This window comes from Lycorma delicatula, chromosome 10, assembly GCF_047948215.1.
Source record: "Lycorma delicatula isolate Av1 chromosome 10, ASM4794821v1, whole genome shotgun sequence".
Lineage (NCBI taxonomy): Eukaryota > Metazoa > Arthropoda > Insecta > Hemiptera > Fulgoridae > Lycorma > Lycorma delicatula.
Genome location: NC_134464.1, coordinates 41,911,071 through 41,938,130, shown reverse-complemented (window position 1 = coordinate 41,938,130; position 27,060 = coordinate 41,911,071). Strand labels below are relative to the sequence as shown.

The 27,060-nt window shown below is 26.6% G+C and overlaps 1 protein-coding gene across 6 annotated transcripts in view; it reads left to right on the top strand.

Moving 5' to 3' along the window:
* Nucleotides 1-27,060, top strand: part of LOC142331723 (echinoderm microtubule-associated protein-like 2) — a 422,423-nt gene that overhangs the window by 327,268 nt on the left and 68,095 nt on the right. For 5 of the 6 annotated variants that reach the window (XM_075377770.1, XM_075377764.1, XM_075377767.1 and 2 more), the window contains 2 exons: nt 870-993; nt 5,667-5,888. In XM_075377770.1, the coding sequence (XP_075233885.1) occupies nt 870-993; nt 5,667-5,888 (346 nt within the window). Of the gene's footprint in view, nt 1-869; nt 994-5,666; nt 5,889-17,348; nt 17,382-27,060 lie in introns of all 6 variants that reach the window. The other variant, XM_075377766.1, reaches the window with a different exon arrangement.

Sequence of the window (27,060 nt, the reverse complement as noted above, 5' to 3'; positions counted from 1 at the left end):
GGGTATAGTGAAGCCAAAAAATACAATTGCAAAATTTTTTGGTGTAGTCTTATATAGATAAGTTTTACTCTTAACCTTTTTTAATTCACCTATTAACAATAATTTCACAGAATACATGATTGTAATTTGACGCAGTTATTTATAAATAAACTAATAGCTCTTTGAACAACAGACTTCATTTGGTTTGTTCAAAAACTTGAGTTCTTAAATGAAATTAAATAAAGTGAAAATAAAAAATGAAGTATGAATGTAATTGTTGATTATAATTGTGAAAGATTAAGCTAATAAAAACAATAATATTGTATCATATGTAGCATTATCATAAACACTCTTTACAGGGTACAGGTAGTTATGGACATGACTGATGACACTACGATCAGTCATAGTTTCACTCTACCAAATTTTTCTACTATATTATATATATTAAATTACATTAACTTAATATATATAAGATGATATGTACAAAGGATACACCGGGGAGTGGCAGTAACATGAGGACTTACAGTTTGTGCTTTACCTAACAGATGTATTGGCTGCCATTTTGAAATGAAAAGTTTTATGAAAAATTGTTACATATATGTCATTCTGCCTGATAAAAACAATTGGCCATAGTTATTTCATTAATGAAGAAAAGCCAATAGACTTTATTATAAGTCTATTATATTTCATTTTTCAAAAAATATTAACATTATTCATTAAAAATATAAACGTTATTTATTAACTTGCATCCAGTTTCATTAGTTAATTTTCTCTAGTTATAATTCCAATAATTATTGAATTATTATTGTATAATATGTTATAACAAATTATACTATTATTGTAATATATTATAACAAATGAGTTATAATGCATTTGTATTTTGTTTTTAGCTGGTGGGAACAATCATCATGGTCCGCCTAAAGACCTTAGATATCGTCCATTAAATGAAATCTCTAATAGTAAAGATAGTGTTAGAAGGGTTGCAAGTTACACACCATCATCACTTCCACAGCGGTAAGATTTATTATCTATGTTTACTGTAATTTAACTTTATATATATATATATATATATGTGTGTGTGTATGTATGTGTGTGTGTGTGTGTGTGTGTGTGTGTGTGTGTGCATTTATGTTGTCAATTTTTGCTCTAAATTTGGAATTTTATACACTCCAGCACCTGAGTTTCTATATTATTAGAATGGTTGCAATGGTGGTAGTATTAATCAATAAGAATTAAGAAAAAATATAGATTTCTTAAAACACGCAATTAAAGTTAGAAAGTCACTATAAAAGTAATAAAGAATATTTCATGTACAATTACAAAAAAAAACTTTTTCAAGGGATTTACAGTAGTTTAAAAAGAGAACAAATGTATTAAATGTACACAGGATATTTTTTATCTGCAGTTATAAAATAATCAGTATTTAATTCTATGTCTAACAGGTTACTGCACAGTTTTGTTTGTAAAAAAGGTTCTTTTACTTTTTAAAAGGTCTGATACTTCATACATTTTATATCTAAAAAGGGGTAAATGAATTTAATTGACCTAGTTGAATAGTTGGCAGTTTTTTAAATAATAGATATTTCATCCAGAAATAATCATTTTATAACATTATAAAATGTGTTTTATAACATTTTTGCTAGCTAAATAAGAAAACACATGGAATTGGAGTAACTGTATTGAATATTAGTTATTTTAAAAATGATTTTATGGCATTATAATATGAAACGTTTTTAGTTAGACATAGTTGAGAACAAACTAAAAAATTATTTTGATGGCATATTATAAATTTTAGCTGACAAAGAACTTTAGTCTCAAAAGAGAATGAAATGATAACAATCTTTGTACTTTTTTTTTTTTAATCATGACTATAGAAACAGCAGCAGGAATATTTTATATGGAATGGTTCATACTCCATTAAAGGGGTAGGATATATAAACTTAATTTTTTTATATTTTTAATATCTACCCTAGATTTAAGTGTGTTATTTATTACCAGGAGCAGTTAGAAAAATATAATACTCTACTAACATTGTTGAGAACTTCCTAAAGCAGTTTGTACTCCTGAAGAAAAATCCTTTTACATTCTTGCATTTAAATAACAATATTTTCAAAAATTACTCAGAAGAACCTTCAGATTACTATAGAATCTTCCTGGCTTTCAACTTCTCTTACTGCCTTATTGCTTTAGTGGAAATTTTTAAAAAAGGATTTTTTGAATCTTTGTACAATTAGTTATATATATGTATAAATGATAAATTTTATTAATCTGGTGATTAAGTGTAATTACAAGTGAAGTTGATAAAATCATCTCCAGTGTTGAAAATTACAGGTGTTGAGTGAAGCAGGTTACGTTTAGTTAGATAACAAACCTAACCAAATAAGGTTATATTTGGTAGGGTTTTTTATTCTAACCAAACATAACCTATGCTTGCTTTGCTCTCTAACCTCAACTAATGAATAGTAAATTCATTAATTACTGCTTATAGTCAAGTTATTTTAATATGGAGAATATGTAAAATGATTGGTATATTTAATAAATTGCTATATATTTATTAAATTCTCCAATATTGGAGGCGATTATTCAAATTCCACCGGTTATTATGCATAATAACCAGATTAATCAAATTTACTGTAACATATATATTTTGAATTTCAGTAAGAATTTTGAGGAAAACATTTTATGAATAATTAAAGCCTGGAATAAAGGAAATGCTGTTATATTTGTTTACATATTGTTCTTAAAATATGTTTCTAGTTAAGTTATTAAAGGAGATATAAAACTCCCTTATTAGATAAAACTAAATGATATATGACATTTTATTATCGTATTAGATACAATTCACTTGATACAACTTTATTAGATACAACTCACCGTATTAAATGATTCGGTCATTTCTTAAATATAAAATGTTAAAATTAATAGTTTGAGTCATTATCAAAGTGATTTATACTGCATTTTTTTTTTACAGTTCTAGTTTGTAAATGTGTAGATACTCTGACCCCTGTTGCAGAAGACAACCCCACCTTGCAACAGTCCCAGTTGCCACATCACCCCTTCAGTTCCTAGCTGTAATGGGCTTTACCCTGGAGGCTGTAACGACTTTCTGAACCTGATAACACATCACAGTCATCATTTTGGACTTATCAGGATACCGCTAATACAAATGTCTTGGCAGATATTTCCATCATTGTATTTACACAGCTTACTATCACTTCATATGGCTTCATCCAACCATGACCACCTACCAGAACTTACAATCCTCAGCTATCAAATTAACTGATTCACAGAAGCATGTGATCCCCGTGCTTTCCTCTAACATTAAAGGTTTCACACAAAAACACTTCCCAAATCTAACTGAAACTCGATGCCAAAACGCCTATCTTGGTGAAGTAAGCATCCAGGTGGGCGCCCTCCCTCAGCCACCTGGGTTGCTATTCTATCTATACATCCATAACAGCATCAGGCCCTCTCAGCCATTCTGTTCAAGGCTAAGAATCTCAGGAAGCCAGCAACTATGTTCAATTGCTTTTCGGTTTTCCAATCAACTTGCAGATCAAAACCAGAAGAGGATCAGGCTCTCTGACTACTTTGGTGCATTCAGTTTTGTACCTGGGGCAGATATATAAGACATGGTTCACATCATCAATGGCCCTAAAATTTGGACACAAACCTGAATTAATCAAATCAAATCTGGCCTACCTATCTCGAAAAGCAAGTGTTTGATATGTCATCAATCAATACTTATATTTTTATAATCATGGATGTCTCATGTAATAAAAATATAATGAATAAATGAAAAAGCTTTTAGCTGGAAAGGTAATGAAAGTATAAAACAAATTTATACTCTTTGCACTCTTTGTTTAAAAAAAGTAAACTACAGATCATTAAATGTTTTGACTCTGTCTCTCAAGTATTTTTATTATTAATCAGCTGATTATGCTTTAGTTATTGCTTCACATGCAGATTTCATATGCAGTAATCAGGGTAATTAGTTATATTTTAAAACATTTAAATTTCAGGTAATAAGAAATTGCATTACAAGAAAAAGAAATACACTTTTCCCATGAACGACAGTTCTTTGTAACTTAATAAAGATTAATAGTCTCTTTTTATGGTTAGTACCGAAGTAAGATACTGTTTTCCAAAATCTTCCACTTCTCTCTTTGGTCATACACATTATTGTATTAACATATTTTATAGAAAGAACAATGTGTGTGTGCAATTTAATCAAAATTGACGACTTAAAACAGGTCATTGTTACTGTGCTGGGAGTAGAGAGACCCACTGGCTTCTATTCAATACCAAAATCTCATTGCTCATTAAATATCTCAAGGTTCTCAATAATATTTCTTTGCTGGCATACACATCTTAGTAAACTGTTATTGGTGAGAGAATATGTAATTATATATACCAGCTTATACGTAATATATTTATAATACGTATTGCCATATTAAAGTATATTAAAGTAGCATATTAAAGTGGCAGTTGTCCAGTACAGTTGCAGTACATGTGGGTGTAAGTAACTTTGATAGTTCTGATAGCAAATGAGCAAAGCATAGCCATTGTAATAAAAACAATTTGTATATTTTGTATATTTGTTCAATTTGCATATTTTTTTTCCTAAATGGAATTAAGTATATTTCTAGTCTAGATAGAATAATTATAAAATAGTGATGTATTATAATTAACTCTGGAAATGTGTAATAATTGAGTAGAGTGTGTAAAATTTTTTTATTTTTATTTTGTACTATTATAAATAGTAACTCGTAATTAGTCTTAATTAGCATCCCCCATCACTGCTTTGCCTGTGCTACAGTGTATTTCAAAAGTTGCTTTGCACTGGAATTTTGAAGTGTAAGGATGAAACTTTCTTAATTATTATTTTCTATTTTTATTTCATTGTTTTATAGAAGTGGCTATTATAATAACGGGAATAGTTTATAAAATGTGTTAAAAATAACTTCTTCCAACATGAATACTCCACATGTTTAAGTTTGTTTTCAAACACTTTAACTAGCTCATGTACTGGAATGTCTCTTACGTTTGCTGTTACTGTGGTGTTTACTTTGTTAATCATGTTTTGTCTGTTGCAAAATGAAACAATGCTTGTTCCATTTTTTGGCCATAGAAAGTAATCTAGAGGAGTCAGATTGGGCAATCATTAAGGCCACAAACTTCTCAAAATGATTCGTTTACCAAAGACATTTTGTAAAAAAGTTGACCTGTTACTGTGTGTACTGCAATGCCATCTTGCTGCAACCAATCGTGAGTGATTTCCCCTTTTGTTAACTAGCTTATGAAGTTTGTTAAAACAGCACAATAATGATCACCATTAACTGTATTTTCAAAAAAGATTGGATCCACAATGAATATTCTACTCACACTAACCCAGACTCCAATTTTAGCTTTGTTTAAAGATTGTTCACGTATTGCTATGTTTTGCATTAGCAATAGAAATATGGTAGGGAAAGTGATAAACTATTATATTTATGTGAATTTATTTTGTGTGTAAAACTAGAATAATTTTCTCTTTTCTTCATAATATTGAGGTAAATCTTGATACTTGTCGAAAATTATTGTAATTTAATTTGTGTTAGATTGTATAGGTATTGAAAAGTTGTTCCATTAGGATTTTTAAACTTATTTTTATTCTTTTTAAATGTAAATCTAATTACTGATTTCAGGCGAGTGGTCCATTATCAGTCAACAGGATCTCTCCATTCAGATTCACCAAGCTCAAGTAGCGTCTCACCAGTCCCAACTTCACCGTCACCTTCACCAACCAGACCACCTTCTGTATCTAAACCTCCTTCAACTTCTGTATCGATGTCAAATCTTCATTCAGCAAAACGATGGAGTTCAACTGGAGATTTTAATAGTGCTTCTAATCCTAATCAGAATTCTAGGTTGGTTTGTTAGTTTATAAATGTCGTGTTTTCCAGCTGTATCTTTTATTTTAAATTTTACGATTTTTTTCCAGCTATTTTATTGGTGAGTTTATTTTAATTATAAGCTTGTAAGTATAATTTTTTTTTTATGTTATGGCATAAGGATCTTGTACAGTTAATTAATTTTTTTGTTATTTTCTTTGGCTTATTATTTTTTCATAGTTTCAGCTGTATTTTTAATTAGTATTTCCAACTACTGTGAACTCCTTTCTTATATAAGTTGATAAGAAGCCTCTGCCAGTAAGTGTAATATTTTTATAAAAATATTGAAATTATAAATAATGACATGCGCCATATCACCAATTTATTGGGGCTTAGTATGAAATATTCTTTAATCAATATATTTTAAATAAGTTTTTGTTTATCAGTCATCATTAAACTGTTTTTTAGGTTATTTTTCTGAATTAATGTGTTATCTTCATTTTAATTTTATTTTTGACAGTACCTAATTGTTTATATTTTTTTAATACCAAATTATAAAGTATAACTTTTGTAATTAGATTGTTTTCATAATAAACATAAGTACATGTATGATGATTAGAAGTAAAAATATCAGTTATCTTCACCTTAAATAATTAATTATGTGAAGTATTCTGACTTAAAATAAATAATCTCTTCCTATGTAAGAAGAAATAATTTAATTACAATAATATTTCTTGTCTTGTTTACTCTAAATGTAATTTTATCATGAGAAATCATATCATGAAAGTTAACAAAAGACAACAATTCCACACAGTTTTCTAGCTGTTCCACCTAGCAAGTGTCTTTTGCAGACTTACAGAGTATGTGCAGGTTTATTCTTTAGCCACCATTTGAACGGAATGGTTTAATTTTTTTTTGTTTAATTACATCATCTATATATATTTAACATTTATTTATTATTTTATCATTGTGTTGTGTTATGTTTTAGGAATATAATAAATTTAAATCTCTCTCATTTGTATGATTGTATGCTCAAATGCATGATTGTATGTGGAATTGATACTTTCAAGCACTTTTCACAAAACCATGAGATATTGTAATTATAGAATTTGATTTTTTTTATATTTTTATTTATATACTTACTTTTTACATTGAAAGGTGTATATTTAGAAAATAATTGTATGAAGAGACATTCCGTTTTTATGGATAGATTTCTATAAGATCACATTTTATATTTTGAGAGACTTGAAGAAAATTAATTGCAGGAGCATAAATTTTCTCCAGATTTTACAGTTACTCAGAAAATATCCATTTTTAATAGTACTTCTTCAATCTTTTGATTAATTTTATTTATTTTTAGATCAAATTTTGTTATTATATTATCAGATTATGGAATACTTTATGTAATCTTCTTTTTTATATTATGTTTCAATTAGTAACCAAAACTAGTTTATGTAGTGTAATAACATTCATAAAGTATATGTCCTTGTGATATTTTTTTTGTGTAAATCATATTAATTTCAGTTGGCTGAGATTTTTTTTTTTTTTTGTATTTTATAAGATAATTTGCACCATTTTTTTAAAAATCATAAGATTATTTCAAATATATACTTGAAACCTATATACCTTTGTATATTTATGTCTGATGGCCAGTACTTCTTTATTGTTTGAGGTATCACTTCAGACTCATTTTTTCAGTTATTTGACATTTTTCAGTTAATGGATTTACATGTATAGGATTTTATATAAAGCAGCAGTTCATTGTTTAATTGGTTACATCATTTTACTATTCCCAAAAAGTGCTTAACTGTTTGTGAATGGTTCCTATTAAGGTTATCAGAATTGTGTAAGTGGCTTTCAACAAAACAGTTAGTGAACTGGGCATAGTAGTCTTATACATGTGATTTCATAACAGCGCTAATAATATTAAAAAGTTCTAAATTTTTTATCACACTAACTTGATATTTAAAATCTTGCTCATTTCTTTCAATAAGTCGTACTAGTTTCATATTCATTTTTTTTTTTATGAGAATTACAATATTTTGCATTAGTTCTCAGAACTCGGGTAATATTTCATTTGATTAGTATAACCATTATACAGTAAAGTAGATCTTATATTTTACTAACAATTATTATTATTAAATGCTTTGAATTGAATTCATGCAGTGTAAAATTACGTTAACTAATTTTAAGAATAGGAATCAACCAGTTTTTTGAGAAAAATTTACCCTAATTTGTGCAATAATGTACTTTTATTATGATTTAGCTATCAGAGATTTTAAGAAAACTTACTTCAATTGGAAAAACATTTTAATTAATGGGTTATTTTTCTCATATTGCATTCCCATCCAAGAATTGTAACTAGGTAAAGAGTTTATATATTGTTAGAAGTTATGAATTATTATTATTTAGTGAATTAATCTATTTTTCAGATGAGTTTTATTAATGTAGCTCTTGTCCTATCTTATTCTATACATAATTTCTTTTTTTTCCAAATTGTTGTAGAAAAATAATGCATTTTTTAAAATAATAATGTAAATTGATAAATTTTAATGAACAAAACAAGCTTCTCTTTAAGGAGTTATTTAAAAATGTTAATGAATTTATTTACTTTTAACAAATTAAATCCATATAGTTATTCAATTATTTATCTGTAAATTGTTTTTGTAAACAAATTACTGTAATTTCAAGCCAAAATTTATTTACATTTAATAAATAGCATATGTTTGTTTTACATCATAGTTTAATAGACATATTTAATAATTATTACTAGGCAGGCATACAGCTCGCTATGAAAATGTTACTTGGTTTATGTTTTATTACACATGATTTTATTGAATGTTTTTGCCAATTGTAACAAAATAATGTTCATGAATTTAGCGTACTATCAACAACAAAAACTTTTACAATGAAAAGCTTCAGTAATTTAAAAAAAAAATTGGAACAGCAATGAAAAATTAATAAAAAGAATTCCAATAAATTTGCTTTATTTTTTCAACATAAAAAAGAAAATTTTCCAAAAAAATAAAGCAAGTGAATGCAGTTTGTTGCTTTGTTACATTTTGCCAAAGAAACATTCATTCAAAATAAAAATGTAAGCACATACATTAAACAAAAATTTGATACGATGAATGAGTCGTTGTTGAATAACTCTCATTTCAATGCTTCATTCTGAATGATTCGGAAACCTCGCTTCATTCAAAATTAAAATGTGAGCACCTACAGCAAACAAGCCAATGCACCATGTATTTAATAATAATTATTTAAAAAAAAATGGAAGTGACATCAAAATGCGCTAAAAAGTAAGAAATAATTTCATCCACCTTAATTAATTCCTTAGATACTTTTTTGAATTGGCAGCCTTTATCTGTAAAATTCATTGCTTCTATAAAATTAATTTCTAGATATAATATAAATTCGTTCTATAATATTATATTTGTATACTTCATAAAAACTAATATCGATATTACATCAGTGGAATTCGTATTTACGTGCTTTTTTGACTGCTTTTAAGTTTGCAATTATTACATCTTTTTATATATGCCATTTAGGTCCATTCAAGTACCAGATAAGTATGGTCATGTATTTCTGTGGCAATTCAAAAAAGTGTCTAAGGAATTAATAAGTATTTGGACAAAATTGTTTTTTACTTTTTAGCACATTTTGATGTCGGTTTCATTTTTTAAAAAAATATATAATTATTTCATAATTTTCTGTCTGATTAATAACGATAAGTTATTCGGCGGAGTTAATTTGCTTTTTGGTGATGTAATGCAGCTGCCTCAAGTCAAAGGCCATTGTGTTTTGTTTAATCTCGATGGTGTGAAGCAGAAATAAATTTGTAGCTAACTATAAACATAAGACAAAGAAATGATGTGGAGTTCATTGATTTATTAAATAACTTGCATTTTGGTGAAGTACAATTGGCCAATTGGAAATGGATTGAGAAAGAAGGAAACTAACTTTAATATACAAATTTGTAGATGGAAATGCTATAAGAATGTTCCCATCTGTTAAATTAGTTGATGAATATAATTGTAGTATGACTGATAGGATATCAAAACAAATAAAGTTTATATTGTTAATGCTATTGAAGAATCACAAGAAGCTGCAATAAAATTTTGTGATGAAATAAAAGATGTAAAAATTAAGCTTATTCTGTATGTATTATGCCAGTAATTACGTTTCTTGCTACGAAAAAATATGAAGCTGTAGAAAGATGTATGCTACATTTAATTTTAAGTTGGGCTGTAACAGTGCCCAGATTGCAAGATACAACATTAAATAGAGCTGCAGTAGATTTAGGGAAAAATGTATTTGCAAAAAAAAGATTTAGGGAAAAAGAACAAGTTTATGTTTCTTTAATTCAAGTCAGAAGCTTATATGGTACAGCTTAGTTATCTGACCTTGCAAAAGACCATTTAATGTGATGCGCATTTATAGAATTATAAGATTCCCACTGTCTGTAATGATGCTGTATGTTATATATAATGTGTATCCAGTCTGAAAGGATTAAGATGACATATCTATTTTTTATAATTTTTATTAATGTTGTTGCGTATCTTGTGGAGAAACTCACATTATAATCCCTGCAGAAGACCATATAACATCATCTAACATGACACTTAAATATAGAATATCAGAATTCCCATTGTCCCTACCTACCAGACAGTGAAAAATATTTTTGGCAATTTTCAGACCAATGTTTTGTGTCTAAAAATATTTTCAACATCATGCTACCACCACAAAAAGTAGCTGCATCGATTGCAACAAGATTTTTTTGAATTGGATTAATAGGAAAAATATTATGCGCGAATAAACATAAAAAAAAATGTACAGGTTGAATACATAACCTCCTTTTTTGAAGTCGGTTAAAAAGTATCATTTCTTCATTTGTGGATTGAGAAATACTATTTATTAAATATGTATTGATTACATGATTACACTGGTCAAAAAAAAAAAAATAATAATTTGAAACGGTGATAAACGTAACTGAATTAGAATGTATTTTTTATGCTGAATCTTAAAATGAAATCAGATTTTCTTCATCACCCTTAGATTTTTAGTTATGACCCTTTAAAATATTGAGAAATGTCTTAAATAATCTGATGGGGATAATAATAACTGGAGGGGGGAAATAATAATGGTGATACAGAAATAATAATAATTACAATTAAAATTTCTACCCGTATAGAAGAAAACGTATTCAAGTTATGCAACAACACTGCCTTTAAGCTTCTTTTTGATGAGTGTAAATAAATGTCAATCATGAATAACATATTCAATGTCCAGTTCAGACATTAGCCCCCTAACATCAGGGCAAGAACAAATTAAACAATCTCTTCTAAAGTATTGCAGTAAATTTTCATTTTGATTTCTATATACTGAAATTTTAGTATATTTGATTAATAAATTCCATTCTTTAAGACATGAACTTAGGAGTTCTGCAAGTTAATTCAATAAATACAAGTCACGAATTAGGTCGCTCAGTTCTGCTTGTGTGATGAGGTGAGGTTCAGTATTTGATTCTTCTGAAATGTAATTAATATCTATTGAAGTTGAGGATTCATCGGTTGAGCCTTCTGGAGAATCAGAAATCTCTTTCCATGAAGTTGGAGCGATCAGAATTGCTAAATCAACACTGAAGTACTGTTCTCATAGTTCAATGAACATTTGGGTATGCAATACTGCTTTTATTGCTTGAATTGAAACCAGTAACATTTGTTAAGCAAAAATAGCGGTCGTCATGTTGGTTAGTAGGCTCTTACAAAATCATAGGTATGCCAAAAGGCAAATGCTCTTCTTTTTTTTGTTAACCACTGGGTTACTTTAATGTAGCACTTGATGCATGCTACTTTTGGAGCCCAGGATTTATCTTGCTTTCTCAAGGGACAGTCAAAATAATGCTTGTAAGCAGTTTTCAACAGATTTGATACTTGTTTTTGTTGACGTTTCATGGTGAATTCTTCACAAACAAAAAAAATTTGTAGAATTTTTACAAGCCCGATTTTTATTGATTGTAAAATTCAAAGTGTTTTAATGAATGAAAGTAAACTGTAATATATATAATATTAATTATAAAAATAATTAAGTTTTAATTTATAAATGCTTCAATACTTAAAATACTTCATAAAAGTATTTCACCATGGCGTGCAATAAAACAGTATAAAACACACACACACACACACACACACACACACACACACACACACACACACAAACACACAACTTATCCCTAAATTTACCATTTAGAGAAAGTATTAATTAAATACATAATGTGTTTTTCATTAGTTATTCCTAATCTAATCAACAAGAGCTAGGGGCTATTGTCTCTATCCGTAATAATTATTAATTGTTTATTAATTAATTTGTTTGTCTTCTGCAAACAGACTGAAAATAGGATGTCTTTTTTATGTAAAACAAAGCTTAAAGAATGGCAAGTTCATTCAGACTCATTTTGTGCTTAGTGTAAGTGGTTCATATTGTCTTCAGTAAACATGTGGAAAAAAGTGAAATATGAGACCTATGTAAGATGCAAGATGATTTATTAACTGGGTTATTTTTCTTCTAGATCAGATCTGTTAATATTAGCAGGTGTTGATAGAATTTCAGTTTTTTATGTTCACTGTTTTGTACAATATTCATTACAATGCTACAGTTATATCATAATCTTAGGGTTTTTTTTTTACAAGAATTACACAAAATATTCTATGTTTTTAAAATAAGATTCAGATATTTTTTTATGTGTGGGTTATTGTTAAAAATTTGTTTTATTTTATATTTACCTGCTTGAATTGAAAAATATGAATTGTAATTCATATGTTAATATTGGAAAGTTTTGTTTAATTGGTTACTTGAAATTAATTTTAAAATGGTGAATTTGCCCTACTGATTAATATCATATTCTTTGTTTTATTCAACTATAAAAAATAAAAAACAGCAAAACTTATAGATGAACTTGGTCCATTTTTATTCTTGTTTTTAGAAATGTTAATAAATTTAAAAACATTATAAACAGAAAAATATAATTTTAAAACTAGTGCATGCATGCGCCCGTGTGTGTGTGTGCAGTAATGAAACAATGAAACAAGATTTTGGGTGAGAAGTATTTTGCATAATTCACAGTCCTTCCATATTCTTGACATCAACTATTGTAACCGAACTGAGTGTATCCCTATGTTACTCATTAGTAAGCAAATAAGTAAGTGATGATGGACCTATTCGAATAGGGAGTAAACCAAATTTTGAATTTATTGGCTCTGTTAAGTTCTGTTTATTCTATAACCATTCAAATTTTTGTCTTGTATTATTATGCACTATAATTTAAGCGCAGCTTTATGTCACAGCTCTCCATGTTTATTATTTTACAGTTGTTTTTAAAATCTTTTTAAAATTACATGAAAAACAGTAAATATGAAAATAAGCAACAGTGAATAAAAATAATAACAGTTAGCTAACTGTTTATTAAGTACCATTAAATTTCAGGAAAAAAATATCTAAATTAATGATTAGAGTGGTTACTGGTAAGCGGTTTCTGTAGCTGTTATGCAATGTTGCAGGATGCGTTTTGATTTAAGTAAGAGTATCATGATAAGTATAGAGTACTATGTTAAAATTTGAACACCAATGTTATCATACTTATCATTGGATACTTATTTTCATATTTATTAATTTTTTATTAAAAATAAATATAGTTTATCAAACTTTTTAACCAGTTGTAAAATTAATACATAATTAATCCTGTGTGCTAAGGTACTCTTGACTATTAGTGGCATCATAAAATCTAATTAAGTAAATTTTATCATAACTGTGGTAATTTGTTAGAAAATTAACATAAAAATCATCAACCTCTAACTGACAAACCCCAAAATACAGCTTGGCCTTAACAACTTTTACATCATCATCATCAACAAAAATATTTATAAAAAATAAATTGAAAACATATTTTCCAAACATTATAATCCATGTTCATCATAATATTTAACGTAAGCTGTACAGAACATGTTTTCCATTATATACTGTATATTTTTTTTTTGTCTTCAGTCATTTGACTGGTTTGATGCAGCTCTCCAAGATTCCCTATCTAGTGCTAGTCATTTCATTTCAGTATACCCTCTACATCCTACATCCCTAACAATTTGTTTTACATATTCCAAACGTGGCCTGCCTACACAATTTTTCCCTTCTACCAGTCCTTCCAATATTAAAGCGACTATTCCAGGATGCCTTAGTATGTGGCCTATAAGTCTGTCTCTTCTTTTAACTATATTTTTCCAAATGCTTCTTTCTTCATCTATTTGCCGCAATACCTCTTCATTTGTCACCTTATCCACCCATCTGATTTTTAACATTCTCCTATAGCACCACATTTCAAAAGCTTCTAACCTTTTCTTCTCAGATACTCCGATTGTCCAAGTTTCACTTCCATATAAAGCGACACTCCAAACATACACGTTCAAAAATCTTTTCCTGACATTTACCTTTCGTATTATATATTGGTGTACCATCTTTGTTTAACACATTATTAGATTTTAATTTATGTACCCCAAAATTTTCCTTAACTTTCCTGTATGCTCCGTCTATTTTACCAATGTTCATTTCTCTTTCCACTTCTGAACACTTTTCTTTAATCGACTCTTCTTTCGCCAGTTTGCACTTCCTGTTTATAGCATTTCTTAATTGCCGATAGTTCCTTTTACTTTCTTCATCACTAGCATTTTTATATTTTCTACGTTCATCCATCAGCTGCAATATATCGTCTGAAACCCAAGGTTTTCTACCAGTTCTCTTTATTCCGCCTAAGTTTGCTTCTGCTGATTTAAGAATTTCCTTTTTAACATTCTCCCATTCTTCTTCTACATTTTCTACCTTATCTTTTTTACTCAGACCTCTTGCGATGTCCTCCTCAAAAATCTTCTTTACCTCCTCTTCCTCAAGCTTCTCTAAATTCCACCGATTCATGTGACACCTTTTCTTCAGGTTTTAAACCCCAATCTACATTTCATTATCACAAATTATGGTCGCTATCAATGTCTGCTCCAGGGTAAGTTTTGCAGTCAACAAGTTGATTTCTAAATCTTTGCTTAACCATGATATAATCTATCTGATACCTTGCAGTATCGCCTGGCTTTTTCCAAGTGTATATTCTTCTATTATAATTTTTAAATTGGGTGTTGGCAATTACTAAATTATACTTCGTGCAAAACTCTATAATTCAGTCCCCTCTTTCATTCCTTTTGCCCAGCCCGTATTCACCCACTATATTTCCTTCCTTGCTTTTCCAATGCTTGCATTCCAATCTCCTACTATTATTAAATTTTCATCTCCTTTTATGTGTTTAATTGCTTCATCAATCTCTTCGTATACACACTCTACCTCATCATCATCATGGGCGCTTGTAGGCATATAGGCGTTAACAATCGTTGTCGGTTTAGGTTTTGATTTTATCCTTATTACAATGATCCTATCGCTATGCGTCTTGAAATACGACGTCTTGATATACTACTGTATATATAAACTGAAACTTAATCATGAAATCACAATAAACAACATTACTGGATTAAAGTTGAATGGATTAAAGTTTCAGGATTATAAACAATTTTAAATTTTAAATTTTAAAAAAATAGTTGATTTTGATATAATTATAGAATTGAATACCAACTGATGCGAGAACCTGCAAAATTGATTATTGGTGTTAATGTGTTAAGTTTACTTATCTGTTTACCTTAGTTTGGTTTATGGTTAAGTTTCAGTTTATATTGAATTTAATTAGCATAGTGGTCAATATATTGATGAATTATTTTAATCTTAAAAAAAAAATATATATATATACCTATATATATATATTTAAATTAAATTTTTGTTTTCCATATTTCTTCTGTACATAAAATCTAGCTAATTATATAATATAAAATTTATTCAGCCACTCCACAAAGTACAGAATTACTAAACGTTCTTACCTTACTTTTTTAACATAAAAAGTAAGTTATACTTTTATTAAAAAAGTATTTTTTTTATTATTAAAAAAAGTAAGGAAAGAATGTTCTTTAATTCTGTACTTTGTGGAGTGGCTGAATAAGTTTTGTATTATATAATTAAAATTCTCAAATGAGATAATGGTTGCAGATATTTTATTAAAAAATTATTAATTATTATTAAAAACATTAAAAGAATTTATCCTTTACCTCTATGATAGTCCCTCATTAAAAAAATATAATGTTAAACTTTCAAGTCAATATTTTGAAACAAAATGTTAAATAGATTACAAAATGCTTTTTATGGGGGTGGTTTATTACCTTATAACACAAAATAAGGCTTTAAAACCGCTTCCACTGTAATAAATGGCTCATTTAAAGAAAAATAAATTTTTATAGAATTTAACGACAACAGACTCTTAAAAAGTAAACTTCTGTTTTTATAATTATAGAAAATTGTTCTCTCCTGATAACACCTCATATAGAGAAAAATAATTAAATAAAAAAATTTTTATTTATTAAAATAATCAATAATAAAAAGAATAAGTAAAATGGAGTGTCTTATGAAAATTTTTAAAAATATTTTATAATTTTATTATTCTCAATAGTATTGTGTTTTATAACTTGTTTTATTAATTTTTTGAGATTCAACTGTTCAAAACAAAATTCAATTTTCAGATTAAGAAAAAAAACTGATTTTTTCAATTCATTAATAGATGTGTGATATATGTAATAAATTTGTGTTATAACATAAGTTATCTTTACAAATTTCATGATTTTTTACTTTTACTTTGTAAAAGGCCATGAAAAAACAAGAGGCTAACATACTCTGTAAGTCTACAAACCTTTATAGAGTTTGTATTTTGTATTAAAAAGGAAAAGATATATATATGTATGTATATAAGAAATTAAATCATTCCAGTTTAAAATTTACATATACACTCATAATATTATTCAAAATATAAAACATAAATTAAATGACAAACCATTAAATAAAATGTTTTAATGTAATAGATATAGAATTTAATATCAACTGAAAATGTGGGATATTGTGAAAACTAGTTGTTAGAAATTAATATGATAAGTTTAGCTTCTTTTTACTCCGTTTTGGTGGTTTATATTTTATATAATATTAAATATATATATATATATATATATATATATATATATGGCCTATTAGTTTATTTATCATTTTGCTTTTAATGTTTTTAAACTCTGGGATTTCAAAAAACAGAATTATAAAAATTCTGGAGAGAGTTTTTTCGTCAGTAATAGTTCTTTTCCTCTATTTTACCTAGGAAAATATAAAGTCTGGGCATCTGCAGTCCAGCTGCTTAATGGTTGATATAGGTTAAGTTAGAAGATTGATCTTGTAGTTTAATTTTTCAAAATATTACATTATATAATTTTAGTTATATGATTAACAAACATATCACTCTTACATAGCAATAAAAATAATTGTATATTTAAATAAAAATATGTTTTATTTTTAATTTATGTACTCTATTGAATATATTTTCAGGAATTCTCTTGCTTACACCCTTTTCTTAAACAGGTATTAAAATTACATAGTCACAATTTTAACTTTGTTTTATCTAACATAAGTTGTTTTGTTTATCTCACACGTGTTATCACTATCATAACATTTTAAAACTTATTACAGTAACATTGCTTTTAACAGTATTATCTTTTTACTATTAAACACATCATGTGTATCACAGAATAATTTATATTCTTTTCCTTTAGTTCATAGATTTGTTTTATTAATACTTGCTTTAGAAATCTATTTCAATTAAATAAATTCTACACTAAGTAGCTTTATTAGGAATCCATCAGTTATCTATGCAATGTAAAATAATTTTATTAACTTAGCTTTTGTAAATTATGTTGTCTTAATTAATTACACAATTAAATATTATTATAACTTATTTGTTTTAACTAATAAAAAGATATATGAGTCAGATTTATAAATTTGGATTCATAATTATTATTAAACTTATGATTTTGAAGTTTGTAGTATTTGTTACATTGATATTATACATAAATTATTTAGATTATTAAGGAAAATTCTGTTTGATATTACAAACTTTCATTACAAATCAGATTAAAATGTAAAAGAATTTTTAGTAATTAAATAAACAGAAATAATTTATAAAAAAATGAAAAAAATTGATATATTCTTCCAGAGTGTAATGTCTAAATTGTTTTAGAATCTGGTGTGATGTTATCATATTGGTAAGCTAGAGTTGACTATGATAAGTTTCTTATAAAAAAACCATTCAATTTGTTAAAAAGGAGGAATCTTAATTTTTTTATATTAACATGTATAGTTGTATGTAAACATACATATTATTAGAAATTTAATTTACTGATTTGGAATTCAAAATATTAAGACTTAATTGATGTCAGATCACAATGTGATGCCATTGTAATACATTAAGTATACTGAATAAAGTAAATCTTATGTCTAGCTTTCATGAAGTGAATTTATAAAATAAGCATAGCCTTTGTATGTGAGGAAATGTGAGCTCAGTTAAGCTTTTGAATGTTAACAGCTTTAATTATTGTTATGTATCAGTAGAAACGTAGAATACATAGGAAAGAATATTTGCTTGAATCATTATTTTTAAGTTTATTACATCAAAAATATAAATTGAAATAAAAAAAATTACTTTTCTTGAGAACTGCGTAACATATGGTGCTGAGGTGTGAAATAATACCAAAGGATTTAGAATAGAGTTTATTAGCCTTACTGTTGGATTAATAAGAGAAGATAGTTTGCCATTTTAAATAAATCAAAATTGAAGAATTATAAACAAGAAAGAATGTTGAAAAATCTCTTGTTGTTGTGTTTGTAAAAAAAAAACATACAGTTTTTCCATTATAAATGTAGATGGCTGAAAGAATCAAGGTTATTATCACATCAGGCATAGAGATGGTAGCAATTTAGTAGAAGTGGTAGCTGTGAACTGAGAAGAGGTGGTTAGTTTTCTCGTCTATACAAGAGAGAAACACAACAGTACAATGCAACGCAAACACAACGCAACAGTAGAGTTGAGATAGATCTTTTTTTTTTTTTAGTGTTTCTGAATGAAAAACACTTTCTGTCATCATTGCCTGGACACAGTATATTTGGTGTAAATAAATAAATAAATAAAAAAAATTAGTTAAAAGCTGAAACCCAGCAACATAAAAATATACCTCAAAAACAAAAATGCCTGTAATGTATGTTAAAAGAGAGATAAAAACAAAAAGATATATCAGAGACAGATGGAAATCAGTATGTGTACTGTTAGTTATAAAAAATAAATTAAAAAATTATTACTAAATCTATTTCTTTTTAACATCATTTATATCCATTTTCCATTAATATCACAGTTTATATTTCATTCTTAAGTTTATCATTCATATTAAAAATGAAATTTTCTTTAAGTTATTTTGCTTTTGACTAGTTTGATGCATTTCTTGGTTTTAGTTTAATGCTATTTTTTTTAACCCCTAATACAATTTCTACATTTTTATGTCCTCAGTTTTGCTTGTTCCAATCTTTGTGTTTATGTATGAATATCTAACTTCCACATATCCTTCTTCAACCAAATATAACTACCTCAACTTGGAGGTTCATCTCTTCCTAAAATTCTGCTACATATTTCTGTCCTTGCTTATTCATCTTAAGATCTCACAATTTTTTTCTGTATCAGTTCGCATAATTTCAACATCCTACTCTGATACTACATTTCAAAGGATTGTGTTATTTTGTTTCTGCATTTCTTATTGACCATGTTTTGCTGCCGTTAAATTTGTATCACACACAGTTATTTTTAATAACATTTCTTGTATTCTTAGAACCATTTATGATATTAGCAGATTTTTTTTTTATGAAGGTTTTCCTTGCCTAGCCAGTCCACTTTTGATCTCTAATTGAGTTTTGTCAATACTCTGCAATTTTAATTCCTGAATATTTTTAGGTTATAGTTTGAATTTTTTGGTCAGTTTAAATTTTTAGGTTTATTTTGATTTGTAATTAACCACGTTTACGGATACTGTTTTTTTAGATTAGCAAAAGAAAATCAATTCATTAAAATAAATACTGATTTTGATGTGTTATTTTTTAAAAAGAAAATAATGTTGACACTACAAATGAAGTTGTAATATAACTGTTCTATAAAATTAAATTTAAAAAAATTTCAGTGTAACTGAAATTGTTTTTTGTTTTTCAGTGCAAGTATAACTATCCTTTTGTTTTATAGATATATTTTGAACATGTTTAATGAAATTTTCTCAAGCAATGGTAAGGAGTATAATTTGAATAGATGTTTCGAATCGAATAGATATTTTTTTCATTTCGATCATCTATGGATCACATTAAAAAAAAACCTCACTTTGCATTTATTATTTCTTTTTCTGCCAGTACTAACTATTCTTTGACTAACTCATCTCTTCTTTGGGAAATTTTTTTTCTTTTTCCTATTAGGTTTTCCTGAAAACTTTTGAACTTTTTTATTTTATTTCTGAAAGTATTTCAAACCAAAATTTCTACTTAACATTTCATTTTATTCCTTTAGATCTTTTTCAATTTCTTGAAACCAGTTAATTTTATTTTTTAATGTAGAAAGATAATTAAAAAATTCTTTCTATTAATCTTATGTGTACCCTCCATTCCTTGTAAGTGTCAATAAAATTTTAATATTCCATTTTTGTAGATCCTGTTAGTTTTTAAAATTTTTAATAAATTTCTTCATTTGATCTTAGGATATTTTGATTATTTTTCAATTAGGTCCTAAAATCTCAAATGTTCCTTTATTTTTAATTCATAACATTTTAATGTTAGTTTAGATAGAAAGTATTAAAATTAAAAATTTCATTTTGTATAAAAACTTTATTAAATAAAATAGAAGAAATTTATTTTCTGACTGGGTAACAATTTATATATTATACTAATTATCCTTAAAAAAATAATATGACTCCCATAGTAATAATTAAATATTTATAGAAATTTAATGTAATCTGAGATTTAAATGTCAAAAAATTAAAAATACTATATAACATATTTGAAATAAATTTTCTAAGTTAATAAATAAAAATAAGTATATTAAGAATGACTACAAAGTTACATTAGTATTAACAGCGTAAAATAACTGTAAACATATATCTAAATATCTTATTCATTTCTTGACACAATGAACATATAAATGCACTTAAACCAAGCAGATGTTCACCATTTGTGGATCCTTTGCATTTAACAGTTATCCACATATTAATAATAGTAAAACATGATTTGTCATTCATCTCAATATTTATCTAGATACTGAGACAAACGTACAGTTTTGAATTTATAAATATTACTTAACTTATAAAGTTGGATACTAAATGATCAGTTATATACAAAAAAATCTAGTAATATATTATTTCATAAAAAATTTACAGTAAACGCTGTCTAGAATGAGTTATCTTTAAGTTTGAATAATGTTTAATAGATTTTTTTCTTCAGAAATTTTGTGTTAAAAAAAACTGCAGGCCGAATCTTATAAAAATAAAATTATTGGTCCATTATTAAAATTAACATTGTATAAAATAGAATCTTGATTTTTTTTTTTCATATTGTTTACTTAATATTTTGTAGTTCCATTTTATAAATATAGTCATATTTGATGGCAGATTTCAAACGGAAGAAGAAATTAACAAAATAATGAATTATTTCTTTAATGATACTTCTTTTTCATGTATTTTAATTAAAAGAAAATAATCCTGATGAAAACAGATGTTTAATTGTTAAGTAAATGATTATGGGTGACATTTTTTTTATGATGTATTTTCCAATCTACAAAATTCATTTGTAAGAATAAGGAATAGGGTAGTTGTAATTGGGTTTGGCCGTTAGTTAACATGCCGACCGGGCTGGTCTAGTGGTTAACTCATCATCGCAAATCAGCTGATTTCAAAGTCGAGAGTTCTAAGTTTCAAATCCTAGTAAAAGCAGTTACTTTTTTATGGATTTGAATATTAGATCATGGATACCGGTGTTCTTTGGTAGTTGGGTTTCAATTAACTACACATCTCGGGAGTGGTCGACCTAAGGAGTGCAAGACTATATTACATATCACACTCATTCATCCTCTGAAGTAATATCTTACAGTGGTTCCGGAGGCTAAATAGAAAAAGAGAGAGGCCTGCAGTTAACATAAAAATAATGAATAAATAGTTAATAAAAAAATTACAACAAATGACAGAAATTAAACTTTTTTTTTTAAAGAAATTGATTGTTTTTTATTCAATTCTATTGATACAATCACTGGTCAGTAAAACAGCCTGTCTCAAAGCATTAAAATGCTTTACAGTACTACAGTGCATTGTCAACCACATCTCTATAATGTATAAATTAATTACATTATAAAATATTAAAACCTTTTAAAAAACATCTTTCCCAGTTTTAGAATGAGTTATTATGAAAAATGTTATATATTCAATATATAAACAGCAATACTATACTGTTTTCGTATGGTTCCAGTTTTGATTAGTCATTAGTCATCTGATCGATGGAAAATGTGATATTTAATGTAAATATGATATTATAATAGTATAAATGAATATCTTTGTTTTTACTATTATTCTAAAATTAATGTGTGCTTTTGTTTATTTCATGATATTCTTAAATTTTATTATATGTTCAGATTCATTTGATGACTGAAGTTTACTGCATTAATTCCACAATTCTAGAAAATCTATAATATATAGAACACTTTAATTATTATATTAAAAGTATATCTTAAATATCCAATATAGCAAAATTTATGAAAAAGTTTAAATATACCTTAACAGTTTCATAAAATATGCTAATTTTAGAATGTAACAGTCATAGAAAAGACAATATTTAATTAGAAAAATATCATACATTTTTAAAGCCAATCACTACCTTATAAAACACAAGATTTTATCAAATTGGAGTTGTAAGAAATGAAATAGTACAGTAAATTGAAGGTCTTCCTTCAAGTCTTTTAAAAAATAAACTGACATAAAAAACTAATAATATTTTATTTTATAATTTGTATAAAATTTATAACAAGTTGAAAATGTACTACACTAATAAGAAAGTGCTTCTAGCAGTTGAATGTGGCTGTTTTATTAATTATTTATATAAATAATTTATTTAAATCAATGATTAATAAAATGTTTAACAGTAATATTTCTGAATAAACCATAAATTTTAAAATCAATCCTTACCAAAATATATTATATCACATAATAAAATTAAGAAAAAAAAACAAGGAAAGTAACCTGTCTTTTTAAGGAATTTTTATATTAATTTTAGATTTAATGAAATTAAAATCATTGAAAACAAAATATAAAAAGTAATCTGTTAAAGACAAATTAAGTGTTAAGTTATGCAGTAAATACTTAATTTACTGCATAACTTAACACTAAATAGTAAATACTTAATTTAGTTTTGTTTTTACGTATATGTTCATTATGGAATTTACACATATATTAAATTTAATATAAGTTTTAGTTGTATTGCGCTGTTCTAGTTAGATACACGCTATAAGATAGTAAAATATGTTCTTTACCCGATTTGTCATTAAAAGTTTTAATTTATGTATGACCCTCAGGGAAATAACTAGGGTAAGTTAACTGCAATTTAACTTACTTTACTATAATTTATTGGTTTTGCATAGGGATATCATTGTTTGTGTTTTCATTTTTTTTTTAATTTTTGCACATGAGTATTGTAATATATACTTTTACTTTATTAATTAGTAACAACCAAACAATTATATGTTATTATGGTATTGCAGAAGTTAATACATTTTTATATGTGTATTTAATACTTTAATAACACAGAGTTTAGAAATATAGATGTTATGGGTATGAATGAATAATATTGTTTGTTCATCATTCATGTGGTTGCTCTTTTTATTACAGATGAGTTTATAATTGAAACTTATCAAAATGGAAAATTTTGATTAAGTTCAGTTTAGTGGAGTTCCAGCTTATACAGAGATATTACTGTATATCATATACTATATTAAAACTGGAATCACCATAAAAAAAACAAAAAAAAAACAGCATACTTGATCTTACACCTCAGTTTTAAAAGTATTTATACATTTTCTTAGTCTGAGTTCTTATGTTAGTTGTGCTATTGTTCTGCAGTATTGATTTGACTCTCAAGTGAAACGCAACAATTTAGTTAGATGTACGTGGTAAGCAACTTAAAACTGAACCGCTGCAGACTGAATATAGTTATCATGTAACATTTTATGAGTAAAATGAAATTAAATTCTGTATTTACATCATAAAGTGGATGCTCAAACATCTCATGAGGATTTTCAGTTATACAATGCCTAGTGTAATGGGAATTAACATGGCCAGATAAATGAACCATTCTTTGTCTAACATGAAAAACAGCATCGGGTTTCTCCATCCATCAACAATTGTTTTGAGAAGCTGGTCGCAATAATTAAGACGTTTCAGTTAATCTGTTTCTTAAATTGTTTCTCAGTTGCTACACAACATGGTTGCAAATTTAAATCATGAAAACTCATTCAGCAAGATGTGTAGTTTATACGACTTTGTTGTTAACTAACATCAAGATTTTTTCAGATTGAGTGAAATTCTTTTTTAAATATCGGCTACGGCCTCTGTAGCCGTAACAGAACAGTGACATATTCTGTTTTACATTTGAACAGACCCTGTTGTACACCATTTTTTAATTTAGTCATGCATGCTATTCTTTCCTAGATACTAGAATTAGGAAATTTTTTCATAGATGCTTAGTGTGTTTCTTGAAAGGATTCAGAATGCATATAAGCTTTCACTATACTTTCCTTGATCAAATTCTAGATAATTTTATATATTGTTTATACTCTACATATTTTATATAAACACAACTGCAAAGAATGAAACTATACTGCATTGAAACATGAAGAGTCTATAAGTGACAACAATAGACAAGAGCAGTAACAAACATAATCAGTAGTGCTACTTGTAGAAGCAGTATTAAATGTGACCCTCAAATAAATGCAATTCAAGCCAGCTCAGTTCGGTTTTAAATTGCTTACGTGGTAAATGACATAGAGTTCAGTTACTTAAATATGCTTTGCACACTGTTTAGATGAATTAAAATGTATGTAAAACTTCTATTTTTATGTTAACCTCTGCCCACAAAGTTCTACGGAATTTGCAGGGAAAGTCCACAGATAGAATAACTGTTTGAGCATACTTACTTAAACTACTTGTCTACTTGAGAAAATAGAGAAATTTTATTTTTAGAAGGACCAGATGTAAAAAGCAATTTTCATTAACTTTTCTTTTTTAGCTTTATATATCCTGTTCAAAAGAGGAAATATGTAAAGGAAACAAATATAACATTATTTGCTATATTTGAATAAATAATATCCTTGTAAGTGTTTGTCAATTAATAAATTTTTTTTTTTTTTAATGACTTAATTATACGTGTACTATAATCAAATTGCACTAAATTGTTGCATGTTTCTGCACAAACTGCTTGAACATGTCTTTCACAAGAAGTTAGCAGTGTTACTAATAATGGTAGAGTGGTTAATAATGAATGTATTGGAAAATATTTTAATAGTTTGAACTGTCCATTATAAAGAATGAACAACCAATAATTGTACTTAGCATTAGTCTTTATTTATAACTTTTTTTTAAAGAGATAAAAATAAAACGTAAAATTAAAATGTGTTATTTCTTATTGGATATTTTCTGTTAACAGATAGCACTTTCTATCTCTGAAAGTATGAGTGCATCTCTTTGTTATTGGCATTCTTAGGATTATGTGTTGTACAGGTTTATCAGTGTAATGATTAGCTAAAGTTATTTAATTTTTAAAAATTTTATTTCAAATTTCATTTATTTTATTTTTATATTTTATAAATATTAATTTTTACATTTTATTTTATTGATGTATAATTAATTATAAACTTATTTTAATATATGTTTTTATTTGTGAAATCAACCAACATTAAATTCAATGCTGTGGTCATCCTTAGGTGAGAGTTCCATTCAGACTTATACTTTTAGTAAAACTTAACATTCCTACATGATTACTCATATCATTTGATCGTACTACACACTTACTAACTATTATTTTTCCATGTTATTTAAGTTTATTATTCTATTTACTATTCTACCTGTGTCTATTACACTAGACCTTGCTGCGCAGGTGGTAACCATAGTTTAATGTACACATAATTTCCATTCCCTTTCTTTCTGTTTGATATCTAGCTACCTATTTTCATGTCTCACCTCTACACTTCTTTAATATGTTTCTCACTCTTCCTTCACTTCCACATTAGATTTTATTGTATTGTTGCTCAGGTTTTACATGCGTAGATCAAGACAAGGCTATTGTGTTCATTAATCTTTTTCTTTTACTCATCCTTGCATTAGATACAAATAATTTTCCATTTTATTGTAAGCTTGCCAGTTTACTCTATTTTAATTTAATTTTTATTACACGGCTAACATTGTCTACATGATTATTTTAAATCATAAGTAAAGATTTATAATATTATATTGCTGTATGTTTGGTTAACATGCTTTCTATAATATTATCTATTATTTTATTTAAAAGATCAGAGTTTTTTTGTATGTAATCGGATAGTTATCGATAATTTATTGATACTGAATTTTTAAAAGAATACTGCATTAGAAGTGTGGTAATAAAATTCATTTATGGCAATTATTTATTCATTTATGGCAGAGCATGAGGGAAAAGGGATCAGAGATGGCTTGCACTGGTTTGATTGAACTAATGAATTTACAATTTTTATGCAGTTATAAAAATGTCTGTTTTTGGAAAAGATCCTTTTTTCTTTGAAATAACTTCCAAACTACAATTGCATGTAAACATTTAGTTATAAATATATATATATATATTTATAAAACTTTTATAAATAGAAATTATTTTATCTATTAGTTTCAAAAGTTCATCAAGAGTTTTTGAGTTTTTTCTTCTTTTATTTGGTGTATGTAAAAGATTTATGTATATGTATATATATTTTTTTAAATGAAATTAGTAATTTAAAAAAAAAAATAGATGTAGAGCTTTTTTTATCATAAAATTGATTGCCATAATTAGTTCATATAGATTTATTTATTTTTGATAGTTTTTAGTAATCTTTATATAAAAGAATAATTAAATATATTTATTTTTTTCTTGAAAATTATTGTCTAATTGGTGTCATGAAATATTGTTTTTATTAGATAATTAT